This window comes from Scyliorhinus canicula, chromosome 18, assembly GCF_902713615.1.
Source record: "Scyliorhinus canicula chromosome 18, sScyCan1.1, whole genome shotgun sequence".
In the NCBI taxonomy this organism is placed as follows: domain Eukaryota; kingdom Metazoa; phylum Chordata; class Chondrichthyes; order Carcharhiniformes; family Scyliorhinidae; genus Scyliorhinus; species Scyliorhinus canicula.
In genome coordinates, this window is record NC_052163.1 from 8,352,733 (window position 1) to 8,367,098 (window position 14,366).

General features: G+C 50.0%; 1 protein-coding gene across 10 annotated transcripts in view; it reads right to left on the reverse strand.

The window, feature by feature from the left end:
* Positions 1-14,366, reverse strand: part of cep112 (centrosomal protein 112) — a 698,524-nt gene that overhangs the window by 651,587 nt on the left and 32,571 nt on the right. For all 10 annotated transcript variants that reach the window (XR_005457964.1, XR_005457967.1, XR_005457965.1 and 7 more), the window contains exon 4: positions 5,172-5,341. Coding sequence is in view for 6 of the 10 variants with exons in the window: in XM_038777029.1 (XP_038632957.1) it covers positions 5,172-5,341 (170 nt within the window). In the remaining 4 variants the exon portion in view is untranslated. The remainder of the gene's footprint in view (positions 1-5,171; positions 5,342-14,366) is intronic.

Consider the following 14,366-nt stretch of genomic DNA (forward strand, 5'->3'; position numbering starts at 1 on the left):
AAATATGGAAAAGAGTGAGATGTTTGTGGTTCAGGCGAGGGGACAGGAGGGGCGACTGGGAGAGCTGCCGTTTAGGTCAGTAGGGGGAAGTTTTAGGTACCTGGGCATCCAAGTGATGCAGGAATGGGACCGGCTGCATAAATTGAATCTGGCCCGGCTAGTGGACCAAATTAAGGACGATTTTCGGAGATGGGACGCACTTCCGTTGTCTCTGGCTGGGAGGGTGCAAATGGTGAAAATGACGGTCCTCCCGAGATTCCTATTTGTATTTCAATGTCTCCCCATCTTCGGGCTTCGTCTGGGCGGACAAGACCCCGCGGGTAAGGAAGGTAATGCTTGAGCAGAGTCAGGCAGAGGGAGGGCTAGCACTGCCAAATTTTAGCAACTAGTACTGGGCGGCTAATGTAGTCATATGAGGGCAGCACGGTAGCATTGTGGATAGCACAATGGCTTCACAGCTCCAGGGTCCCAGGTTCGATTCCAGCTTGGGTCACTGTCTGTGCGGAATCTGCACATCCTCCCCGTGTGTGCGTGGGTTTCCTCCGGGCACTCCGGTTTCCTCCCACAGTCCAAAGATGTGCAGGTTAGGTGGATTGGCCATGCTAAATTGCCCTTAGTGTCCAAAATTGCCCTCAATGTTGGGAGGGGTTACTGGGTTATGGGGATAGGGTGGAGGTGTTGACCTTGGGTAGGATGCTCTTTCCAAGAGCCGGTGCAGACTCAATGGGCCGAATGGCCTCCTTCTGCACTGTAAATTCTCTATATATCTATATGATCAAGAAGTGGGTGGTATGGGGGTGGTTTCGGCATGGGTGCGTATGGAGGCGGCTTCTTGTAAGGACACCAGTCTGGGGGCATTGGTAACTGCGCCTCTGCCGCTCCCGCCGGCACGGTAGTCCACCAGCCCCGTAGTGGTGGCGGCCCTGAGAGTTTGGGGCAATGGAGGCGGCATGTGGGACCATCGGTCTGGGCCCCAATTTGTGATAATCACCGGTCTGCCCCGGGGAGTATGGATGGGGCGTTCCGGTTATGGCAGAGAGCGGAGATTGAGATGATGGAGGATGTGTTTATCGAGGGGAGCTTTCCGGGTATGAGGCATTGGAAGAAATGTTTGGGCTGGCGAGGGGAAATGAGTTCCGGTACCTGCAGGTGCGAGACTTCCTTCGTAAACAGGTGTCAACCTTCCCGCTCCTACCGCTGAGAGGGATTCAGAACAGGGTAATTTCCAATAGGTGGGTAGGGGAGGGGAGAGTCTCGGACATCTATAAGGAACTTATGGGGTCAGAGGAGATGCAGACCGAGGAGCTGAAGCGCAAGTGGGAGTAGGAGCTGGGATGTGAGATAGAGGATGGTCTATGGCGGTCGCATTGAGTAGAGTCAACGCGTCCACAACATGTGCCAGGCTCAGCCTGTTACAATTTAAGGTTGTTCACGGGGCTCACATGACAGTGCCCGGATGAGCAGACTCTTTGGGGTGGAGGACAGGTGCACAAAATGCGTGGGAGGACCAGCGAACCATGTCCACATGTTTTGGACATGTCCGATTCTTAGGGGATTTTGGCAGGGGTTTGCAGATGTCATGTCCAAGGTTATAAAAACAAGGGTGGCGCTGAGTCCAGAGGTGGCAATTTTCGGAGTGTCGGAAGACCCGGGAATCCAGGAGGAGAAAGAGGCAGATGTTCTAGCCTTTGCTTCCCTGGTAGCCCGGAGGCCGATACTATTGGCATGGAGGAACTCAAAGCCCCCAAAGTTGGAGACCTGGCTATCGGTTATGGTGAGCTTTCTTTGTATGGAGAAAACTAAGTTTGCCTTGAGAGGTTCCTTGCTAGGGTTCGCCGGAGGTGGCAACCGATCGTCGACTTCTTTGCGGAAAATTAATCGTCAGCAGACATTGGGGGGGTAGTTTAGGTTCGAGTAGGGGGGGTAATAAGGGTGGGACCTGTACAAAAGGTAAATGGCTTTTGCACTATGTTTATGGTTTCATGTATATTGTTTATTTTGTTGTTCTTACTATACCAAACATACCTCATTAAAATGTTTATTAAAAAAATAATCTATAACCATGGATTTCGAATAAATGCATTGCTGTTTTTAATTCAGATTTCAAGCATCTGCAGTATTTTGCTTCTGTATCCAATGCCATCCAGCTAATTCAGATTAACAATTGAAAATAAATATAAACATAGATATTAATTATACAGACGTACATTTGTATGAACATACATACAAATTAGGAGCAGGACTAGGCCATCCAGCCCCTTGAGCCTGCTCGGTCATTCAAGAAGAAATCTCAACTAACCCGATAATCTTTCACCAGCTTGATAATAACCCAAGGTCACTGAAGATCAAGTCCCTAGATTTTCCTCATACTCATTTCAATATCAAATGAAATGCATAAATAGCATAATAACGAACTGAAAATTATCCATTTCTGAAATTTATTCAAGATCATTAAATTTCATGTTTAAATGACAGAATTGCCCAGCAATAATCAATGATACAAAGTAAGAAGTCTTACACCAGGTTAAAGTCCAACAGGTTTGTTTCAAACACTAGCTTTCGGAGCACTGCGCCTTCCTCCTGATGAAGGAGCAGTGCTCCGAAAGCTAGTGTTTGAAACAAACCTATTGGACTTTAACCTGGTGTTGTAAGACTTGTTACTGTGCTCACCCCAGTCCAACGCTGGCATCTCCACATCAATGATATAAAAGCAAAGTAAATATGAAGAAAATCCAAAGTGAATTGAGAACATATACACATTCAAAAAACTAATAGAATCTGATCTAATTCCTAAAATAGTAAAGCTTTGTGTTAACTGAATACTTAGCTCCATCTTGAGCTCAATATGCGGTACTGCTAAACAGACACCAGAAATGTTCCAAAACAGGGGGCGCGATTCTCCGCAACCACGATGGGTGGGAGAATAGCGGGAGGTCCACTCCCGCACCTCCCGCTATTCTCCCACCCCCCCCAAAATGGCGTGTCCGGTTTTCCGACACACCGCTCGGAGAAACGCGTTTTTCACGGCGGCCCGCGATTCTCCGGCCCATATGGGCCGAGCGGCCTGCCGTTCCCGACCTGTTCACGACGGCGTCAACCACACCTGGTCGCTGCCGTCGTGAACATGACACGCCAGGTAAATGTGGGGCCTGTGGGGGGGGGCGGATCGTGGATCGAGCACCACGACCGTGCTCGGGAGGGGACGGGCCCGCGATCGGTGCCCTCCGATCGTCGGGCCGGCGTCTCAAGGGGACGCACTCTTTCCCCTCCGCCATCCCGCAAGATCAAGCCGCCACGTCTTGCGGGGCGGCTGAGGGGAAATATGGCAACCGCGCATGCGCGGCTGACGCCATTCGGCGCCGCCGCGGCGTCATTCTTGGCGCGCCGGGCCTTGAAGCCAGGGACAAGGCCCGGCGGCCGAGTTTCCCGGTACAGCCCTCCTATCCCCCGGGGAGGGGAGAATAGGGGGCCGGGAGAGGCTTCCGGGTTTCACGACGGCGTCGGGCCTTGCGGAGAATTCCGCCCAGGGCCTGTGAACATGGCCATAGACAACACAAGACAATGTGGAACCTGTGATGGACATTAGGGCTTTAAATTTTTAGCATTATACAAGCATCAGAAATACAACTACAGGCTCAGTCCAGTTTATGAGCTCACTCCTAGGCTTGAGCCCACAACCATCAGAAGTGAAGTTGCTACCTGCTGAGCTGTGTTTCAAGAAATAACTTCACAAAGCTAAGTAATAAAATAGAAGATACTATTGGGCGTGTCCCAAGCGGTCACTGACCCCGTTGTTTGCGTTTCCCTTGAACAGGGAGTGGCGCCGAAATGTCTGGGCCATCAAATGCTAATCCACCCCATTAAGATGCTAATTGGTCGGAGTTCAATACCGTCTCGACTTCTTGCTGCAAATATGCATTTCAGGCTCTGAGCCTGCCTGAATCTTGGCTTGTCCATTTTACCTGCTAGGCTTTGCGAGTTTCTCTGTACCTAGTTGTAAGTGGCCATCCCAGGTGGCTACACTTCCCTAGCATGCAATCTTCTACGTATTTGCTGATGAAGTCTGTGATGGTGGTGGCATACCCATTTAGGTTGGCTTTGAGTTCTTGAATATAGACCAGTCCACTGACTCCCAAGCATATGTAGCATCTTCAGGTCACTTTTAAAATGACAGTCAGATACCAAGGAAATGCAAAGGTCAATTTTTGCACAGCAGGCTCTGACAAACAAAATAAAGAACAACGAAAAGTATAGCACAGGAACAGGCCCTTCGGTCCTCCAAGCCTGTGCCGACCATGCTGCCGGCCTAAACTAAAATCTTCTACACTTCCTGGGTCAGTATCCCTCTATTCCCATCCTATTCATGTATTTGTCAAGATGCCCCTTAAATGTCACTATCAGATCATTTTTTTTTAAATGTTGATTGAGCAATAAATATCAGGCAGGGGACCAGAAATCTCTTAAACAAAAAGCAACATACTACAGACGCTGGAAATCAAAATAAATCCAGAAAATATTGAAACTGCGCAGCAGATCAGACAGCATCAGTGAAGAGAGAAACAGAGTTAACGTATCAGGTCGATCATGATGTTTTCTGATTCACAGTTGAACTAATCCTTTCATGACACACACTTTCCAAAAGATTTTACTGGATAGCAATCAACAATCAGAACCCGGAGTGCTCTGTCACCATAGGTTCAGTCAATTCAGAATAACTGTTAATCGAATCTGGTACATGAATGACTCAGCAACCTATAACCATCTCGATCAAGAGTCCTTGCACAAGCTTTCTCAAATAGTCTTATCCATATTGGAATTCATTTTTCAAAATGGTTATGATTATGAGCAACTTGCAGGAAGTACACAAGTCATCCAGTACACACAGAATGGAACGGTTTGCCTCGGAGTTCAAAAACCTGGGGGAAACCACTCATTTAAAATAAACGTACATTTCAAGTTATTCCATTTACAGCACCAATAAAAAGGGTAAAAACAGAAATGAATACGATTCAATTCTTTATTCTCTTATCAGCTATTCTCTCAAGTGGAGGTTATTGAAATCCTTAGCACAACAGGAAAAATTAGTTTGAATGCAAGGCTGCTGAAACTTTAAGTCAATGCAATATGAGGAACTATAACAGTGCTCAAAGTAGATTATTTTTTTTAAAGACCTGTGAGCAGCACGTGGGGCATCATAAGAGGCATCATCTTTAGAGGAGCTTTTCCAGGAGCTACTGGATTTTGAATCTCCTGCACCCAGCTCCCCTGTCACCCAGTCTGGTATTCCTGCAGCTCGGTGATCAAGTGGTTTTGCAAAACTGGGCTCATCAAAGTAGATTGACTGCAATTAATAAAACAAACAACAGAGTTGGTTACTGGGAATTCCTGCACCAAAAAGACAGAAAAAAAAGATTACACCCTCCATCAACCAGTAATCTCCACTCCAGACTCAGGAGAAATAACAGGTTTCACTGATCTTTTACAAAAACTGAGAAAATGTTCAATGCTAAATAGCTTCATAATAAATGTTATTAATGGCCATATGGAGAACTAATATCATTTCTTCAGTTGTCAGCAAGTAGCCTGCATTGCATGTGGTCCTCTGGTGGTGCTGCCACCCAAAATCCGACAAATCTCTCCAGATGATGGCGCCGGAGCGAGGCGACTCTCTGCAGGCTCTCCCCAACAGATCCACTTTTAACTTTATTTATACTCGTTCTAACTTTTAAAAATTAATTCTAAAGCTAACATTATTACTAACCTCTGTCTTTTATCCTGTCTTGCAGGCCTGAAGATCCTCCGAGCCCCTTGGAGACCTTGTGACCCGACCCGACCTGACCTCCGTGACCTGGAAGAAGATCGGGCCCAAACTGGAAGCGAAGCCCCGACCTCGATTTGGAGCCGACCCGGGCTTCGGAGCTCCAAACCCGGCCTAACAACCGACGCAAGCCCCCGGATCGCCCGGCCTTGTCCCCGGAGCTCCCGACCCGACCCCCGACGGCAAGACACGGCTCAACGCGACCCCGAGAGACCCGCCCAGCGACCCGACCCGGAGAGGCCCGCCCAGCAACCCGACCTACCTGGTGATGGAAGAAAGAAAAATCCACATGGAGGCCCCACCGTGCTGACTTCAAGATCCGACCCCAGGAGCGCCCAGGAAGGGAACAGACCATGGGACCTAGCCCAATCTGCCCCAGGAAGCCCCTGCCCACGATCCAGGACCCCAAAAACAACGGAGACCGCGCGCGAGGACCCGAACACGCCGCAAGGTATTCCCGCGCCCGCAGAACCCATCCGGATCGCAGACTCCCCCCCCCAGCAACCCCTCTACCTCAACCAGCGCCCGGGGCCCTGCCAGACGCGACCCCGGAAATGTAAACAGCGCCCTGGACCTCGCTAGCGCCCTGGACCCCGCCAGCGCCCTGGACCCTGCCAGACGCAACCACCTACCTTCCACAAGGGCTGACGTCTCTCATCGGATCCCAGGATCATCCAGCAGCAGCCACCGACCGAGAAAGCGAGGGAAACGCAGCGGTCTGCAGGTTAGACTGAAGGAACGTGGTTTCAAGACCCCTCTCCCCAGCATACTCCTAGCAAACGTCCAAGCGATTGAAAACAAGCTGGATGAACTTAACACCAGACTTACCTCTCAGAGGGAAGTAAGAGACTGCTGTGTGCTCTGTTTCACAGAGACATGGCTCACCCCCGCCTCACCGGACTGTGCCATACAACCTGAAGGCTTCTCTATTCACCGGGCGGACCGCACGGCATCTTCAGGCAAAGCGAAGGGTGGAGGGGTTTGCCTCCTCATCAACTCCTCCTGGTGCTTGGATGTGGTGACCCTGGCGACCTACTGCTCCCCAGACCTGGAATACCTGACCGTAAAGTGCCGCCCATACTATCTTCCACGTGAGTTCACTTCAGCCATTATCACAGCGGTCTACATCCCACCCCAGGCAGAAGTGAGGAAGGCGCTGGATGAACTGTACACAGTCATAAACAACCATGAAACAGAACACCCGGAGGCCCTGTTCATTGTGGCCGGAGACTTCAACAAAGCCAACCTCAAGAGTGTACTGCCAAAATTCCACCAGCACATCTCCTGTACCACCCGGGGCGACAACACTCTTGACCACTGCTACTCAAAAATCAAGGGCGCCTACCGTTCCATCCCCCGACCGCACTTTGGGAAATCAGACCATAAGACTGTGCTCCTTCTCCCGGCTTACAAGCAGAAACTCAAGCGGGAGAATCCAGCTAAGAAGGTTGTGCAGTGCTGGTCTGAGGAGACAGAAGAGCTCTTACGTGACTGCTTGGAGACAGTGGACTGGTCCATATTTAAGAACTCAGCGACTAACTTAAATGAGTATGTCACCACCGTCACAGACTTCATCAGCAAATGTGTGGACGACTGCGTGCCAAAGAAAGCAGTACGTACGTCCCCCAACCGGAAACCATGGCTCAACCGCGAGATTGACTCCCTACTGAAGGACAGATCTGAGGCGTTCAAGGCAGACGACCCTGTCCTATACAAGAAATCCAGGTACGACCTCCGCAAAGCCATCCGAGATGCCAAGAGAGAATATCAAACTAAGCTAGAGTCACAGACAGACTCTCGGCGGTTGTGGCAAGGACTAAGCAACATAACGGGCTACAAAGCGAAGCCGAGCAGTATCTCTGGCAGCAGTGCACCCCTCCCCGATGAACTTAACGCATTCTATGCTCGGTTTGAGCAGGTAACCAACAACCCGCTATCGAGTGCCCCAGCAACCCATAATTCACCCATACCCACCATCACAGTTTCCGAAGTCAGATCGGCCTTCCTGAAAGTGAACCCACGGAAGGCGATGGGCCCGGACGGGATCCCTGGTCGTGCACTCAGAACCTGCGCGGACCAGCTGGCAGAGGTTTTCACAGACATCTTTAACCTATCCCTACTCCACTCCGAGGTCCCCACCTGCTTCAAGAAGACCACCATCATACCGGTACCAAAGAAGAACCAGGCAACGTGCCTCAATGACTACCGCCCGGTGGCCCTGACGTCAGTTGTAATGAAGTGCTTTGAGAGGCTGATCATGAAGCGCATCACCTCCATACTCCCAGAACGCCTTGACCCACTTCAATTCGCATACCGTCGCAACCGGTCCACATCAGACGCCATTTCCCTGGCCCTACACTCATCCCTAGAGCATCTCGAAAACAAGGACTCCTACATCAGACTCTTATTTATTGACTACAGCTCCGCCTTCAACACCATAATCCCAGCCAAGCTCATATCAAAGCTCCAAAACCTAGGACTTGGCTCTCCACTCTGCAACTGGATCCTTGACTTTCTGACCAACAGACCACAGTCAGTAAGAATGAACACCAACACCTCCTCCACAATAGTCCTCAACACCGGTGCCCCGCAAGGCTGCGTACTTAGCCCCCTACTCTACTCCCTGTACACACACGACTGCATGGCAAAACTTGGTTCCAACTCCATCTACAAGTTTGCTGACGATACGACCATAGTGGGCCGGATCTCGAACAACGACGAGTCTGAATACAGGAGGGAGATAGAGAACTTAGTGGAGTGGTGCAACGACAACAATCTCTCCCTTAATGCCAGCAAAACTAAAGAGCTGGTCATCGACTTCAGGAAGCATAGTACTGTGCACACCCCTGTCAGCATCAACGGAGCCGAGGTAGAGATGGTGAGCAGTTTCAAATTCCTAGGGGTGCACATCACCAAAAATCTATCCTGGTCCACTCATGTCGACGCTATCACCAAGAAAGCACAACAGCGCCTTTACTTCCTCAGGAAACTAAGGAAATTTGGCATGTCCACATTAACCCTTACCAACTTTTACAGATGCACTATAGAGAGCATCCTCTCGGGCTGCATCACAGCCTGGTATGGCAACTGCTCGGCCCAGGACCGCAAGGAACTTCAGAGAGTCGTGAATACCGCCCAGTCCATCACACGAACCTGCCTCCCATCCATTGATTCCATCTACACCTCCCGCTGCCGGGGGAAAGCAGGCAGCATAATCAAGGATCCCTCCCACCCGGCTTACTCACTTTTCCAACTTCTTCCATCGGGCAGGAGATTCAGAAGACTGAGAACACGGACGAACAGACTCAAAAACAGCTTCTTCCCCACTGTCACCAGACTCCTAAATGACCCTTTTATGGACTGTCCTCATTAACACTACACCCTGTCTGCTTCATCCGATGCCAATGCTTATGTAGTTACATTGTATATCTTGTGTTGCCCTATTATGTATTCTCATGTATTTTCTTGAATTCTGTTCAATTCCCTTTTCTTCCCATGTACTGAATGATCTGTTGAGCTGCTTGCAGAAAAATACTTTTCACTGTACCTCGGTACACGTGACAATAAACAAATCCAATCCAATCCAAAGCACCAATTCTCAAGCCACTGTAATGCTGCAAGCTGCCAGCTGTTTTCACACACTTCCTCAATCAGTTCCAATGGAGCATTGGTAGAGGCAGAGACTCCAAAGTCTACCAGCTGCCTTGTCAGAAAGAGGGCAGTAAAAGAGAAAACCACATTTAAAATATTATAAATTCTGCACTATATAACTTTGTCTGAAAGACCAAAAGAGCTGTCAGACATGCTCAAAAGGTTTTGGTAACCATTACCTGAATAGCCTATATACATGTTTTGCACACTAAGAGCCATTAGATAAATATTTTACATTCATTTTATTGAGACTGCTGTATCATGGTAGTACAGTGGTTAGCACTGTTGCTTCACAGCTCCAGGGCACCAGGTTCGATTCCCGGCTTGGGTCACTGTCTGTGTGGAGTCTGCACGTTCTCCCCATGTCTGCGTGGGTTTCCTCCGGCTGCTCCGGTTTCCTCCCACAAGTCCCGATCCCCTATCCCCGTTACTCAGTACCTCCACCTAACCTTTTTTTTAAATTTTTTTTTAAATTTAAAGTACCCAATTATTTTTTTTTCCAATTAAGGAGCAATTTAGCGTGGCCAATCCACCTAACCTGCACATCTTTTGGTTGTGGGGGTGAAACCCACGCAGACACGGGGAGAATGTGCAAACTCCACACAGACAGTGAACCAGGGCCGGGATTCGAACCCAGGTCCTCAGCGCCGTAGGCAGCAATGCTAACCATTGTGCCACGTGCTGCCCCCCACCTAACCTTTTGGACACTAATGGGCAATTTAGCATGGCCAATCCTACACATATTTTGGATTGTGGGAGGAAGCCGGAGCACCTGGAGGAAACCCACGCAGACACGGGGAGAACGTCCAAACTCCACAGTCACCCGAGGCCGGAATTGAACCCGGGACCGTGGAGCTGTGACACAGCAGTGCTAACTACTGTGCTACCGTGCCACCCAACGAGGCAAAGGCCAATATTTCGGCCTCTCCCCCCACCTGGACTCCTGGATCTATCGATACACCAAGTATTGCCACGTCCAGACACATGGTCACCCTACACCCAGAATCTCAGATGTAATGTCCAGGAACTTCTGTCAGAACCCCCTCAAGCTTTGGTCATGCCCAGAACATGTGGATGTGATTCGCGGACCTCCCCGCACAAACCTATCCTTCACCCCTACAACGTACCGGCTCATCCTCGCAACGGTCAGGTGGGCCCTATGCACCACCTTAAACTGGACGAGGCTTAACCTCACACACAACGTGGACATGTTCATCCTCCGCAAGGCCTCCTTTCACGTTCCGGCCCACCCAACATTTGCACTTACCTTCTCCACCCCCCCCACCCCCCCCCCCCCCCCCCCCCCCCCCCCCCACCCCCCAAAATCAACTCACTGTAGATGACCGACACCAGCCCGCCCAATATCATCCTCCGACAACAACTTGTCCTGCAACACCAAAGGCAGTAGCCCAAGGAAGGATGGCACCTCTCTCTTCAAAGTTCCTCACCTGCATGTAGTATCTTAAACCATTTATTTTGGGCAGCTCATACATCTCCTCCAAACCTGCAAACCTTTCCACCTATAAACAAGTCTCTAAAGTACTCTATCCCTATCTGCCGCCACCCCCGGAACCACGCATCCAGCCCCGCCAGCACAAACCTATGATTGTCACATATCGCCACTCACAATGACATGTCTTCCAACCCAAAATGCTGCCCAGTGGCTCCACACCCATAACGCCAAAATTACCACTGGGCTCACAGAGTACCTGACCAACGAGAATGGAAGGGGAGCCAACTGCAGTGCCCTCAAACCCGCCCCCCTACACGACAACGCCTCCATCCGCCCCCACACCGTCCCCGTCTCAACTCCCCTAACCTCCTCTCCTGCCCTCTAGCCTGAATCGGGAACACCTCGCTCTTCCTCATGTTCAATTTGTACCCTGAAAACAGGCCAAATTCCCTTATCTCCATGATCCTTTAAAAGCTGCCCACCGGGTCCGAAATGTATAGCAACAGATCGTCTGAACAGCGAAACACTGTACTCAGCAACCCCCCGCTCAATCTCTTTCCAATCACTCGACGCCCGAAGTGCCATTGCCAACAGCTCTATTGCCAAGACGAAAAGTGAGCATCCGTGCCTTGTCCTCCAACGTAGCCCATTGTTCACCCTGTTCATCAGAACGCTCGCCATCAGCACCCTGTACAGTAGCCAAACCGAGTCCATGAACCACCGGCTAAAACCCAAACAGACCCAACACTGCCAACAAATACGGCCACTCCACCCAATCAAAGGCCAAATACGCCCACTCCACCCAATGAAAGGCCAAATACGGCCACTCCACCCTATCAAAGGCCAAATACGGCCACTCCACCCTATCAAAGGCCAAATACGGCCACTCCACCCTATCAAAGGCTTTCTTCGCATCCGTTGTCACTTCTACTTCTACCTCCTGCCCCTTCAAGGGCAGCATAATAACATTAAACAGCCTGTGCGCATTTTGCCAACAACTACCTCCCCTTCACAAATCCCGTCTGGTCCTCCCCTATCACCCGGCACACTCTATCCGTGCCGTTAACACCTTCACCAACAACTTTGCATTACCGTCAAGCAGCGGTATCAGGTGGTATGATCCACACTGCCCTGGGACCTTATTTTCCTTCAAAATCAGGAAGATGTCTGCCTGCGACAATGTGGGGGAGAGCTCCACCCCACCCCTCGCCTCATTGTACATCCTCACTAGCAGCGGCCCCAGCTCCACATCAAAAGTCTACTAAAACTCCACTGGGAATCACCCGGCCCCAGGGCTTTCCCTGCTTACATCACACCCACACCGTCCATCGCCTCCCTCAGCCCGATCAGGGCCCCCAGTTCCTGCACCCTCTCCTCCTCTACCTGGCAGAATTCCAACCTGGTAAGGGATCGCCCAATCCCCTCCTACCCCACGGGGCTCCAACTCGTACAACCTCCAGCAGAAAGCCTCAAATATCTCATTCACTCACTCTGGGTCTGCCACTACTATACCTTTCTCACCCTTTACCCTACCAATCTCCCTCACCGCTGCTTGCTTTCTCAGCTGGTGGGCCAGCATCGTACTCGCCTTTTCCCCATACTCATACACTGCCCCTCTGGCACTCCGCAACTGCCCCAATGCCTTACCCATGGACACTAACCCCAACTCCATTGGCCTCGCTTTCAACATACCTCCTCTGGTGCCACCGTGTATCTACAATCCACCCTCAGAATCCCATCTACCACCCTCGCCTTCTCTTCTCGCTCCACCCTTTCCCTATGCGCTCGTATCAAAATAACTCCTATCACCCCTAACTACCCCTTAATTGCCTCTCAGAGCGCGAGAGCCGTGACCTCCCCGTATCATTCAGCTCCACACAAGACCAAATGGTTTCCCTCACCCACCCTCATCCACCAACAGCCCCACATCTGGCCTCCAAGGCAGCTATCGGACCTCAATCGGAAACAACAATAGTTGAGTACTCAGAGTCGGCCACCCCCGCCTTATCCATTATAAAGAAATTGATCCGGGAGTACACCCGGTGCACGAGAGAAGTAGATTAGATTTTATAGATTTGGATTTATTGTCACGTATACCAAGGAACAGTGAAAAGTATTGTTTTGTTCGATCCCGACCCTGGGTCACTATCCATGTGGAGTTTGTACATTCTCCTCTTGTCTGTGTGAGTCTCACCCCCACAAACCCAAAGATGTACAGGGTAGTTTCCTGAGGAAGTATCGGCATTGTTGTGCTTTCTTTGATTTGATTTGATTTATTATTGCCACATGTATTAGTATACAGTGAAAAGTATTGTTTCTTGCATTCTGTACAAACAATGCATAATGTACATAGGGAAGGAAGGAGGCTGCAGAATATAATGTTACAGTTATAGCAAGGTGTAGAGAAAAGATCAACTTAATACGAGGTAGGTCCATTCAAAAGTCAGATGGAAGTAGGGAAGAAGTTGTTCTTGAGTCAGTTGGTATGTGACCTCAAACTTTGGTATCTTTTTCCTGACGGAAGAAGGTGGAAGAGACTACTTACGGGGTGTGTGGGGTCTTTAATTATGCTGGCTGCCTTTCCGAGGCAGCAGAAATTGTAGACAGAGTCGATGGATGGGTGGCTGGTTTGCGTGATGGATTGGGCTACATTCACGACCTTTTGTAATTTCCTGCGGTCTTGGGCAGAGCAGGATCCGTACCAAGCTGTGATACAACCTGAAAGAATGCTTTCTATTGTGCATCTGTAGAAGTTGATGAGAGTCATAGGTGACATGCCAAATTTCCTTAGTCTTCTGAGAAATTAGAGTCGTTGGTGGGTTTTCTTACCTATAGTATCGGCATGGGGGGGGGGGGGGGGGGGGGGGCAGGACAGGTTGTTGGTGATCTGGACACCTAAAAACGTAAAGCTCTCGACCCTTTCTACTTCGTTCCCATTGGTGTAGACAGGGGCATGTTCTCCACTACATTTCCTGAAGTCGATGACAATCTTCTTCGTTTTGTTGACATTGAGGGAGAGATTGTCATCGCACCAGTTCACCAGATTCTCTATCTCATTCCTGTACTCTGTCTCGTCATTGTTTGAAATCCGACCCACTACTGTGGTGTCATCGGCAAATTTGAAAATCGAGTTGGAGGGGAAATTGGCCACACAGTCATAGGTGTACAAGGAGTTTAGTGCGGGCTGAGGACACAGCATTGTGGGCACCAGTGTTAAGGATGATCGTGGAGGAGGTGTTGTTGCCTATCCTTGCTGATTGTGGCCTGTGGGTTAGAAAGTTCAGGATCCAGTCGCAGCGGGGGGAGCCGAGGCCAAGGCCACAGAGTTTGGAGATGAGTTTCATAGGAATGATGTTGTTGAAGGCTGAGCTGTAGTCGATAAACAGCAGTCTGACATAGGTGTCTTTGTTATCTAGGTGTTCCAGGGTAAAGTGCAGGGCCATG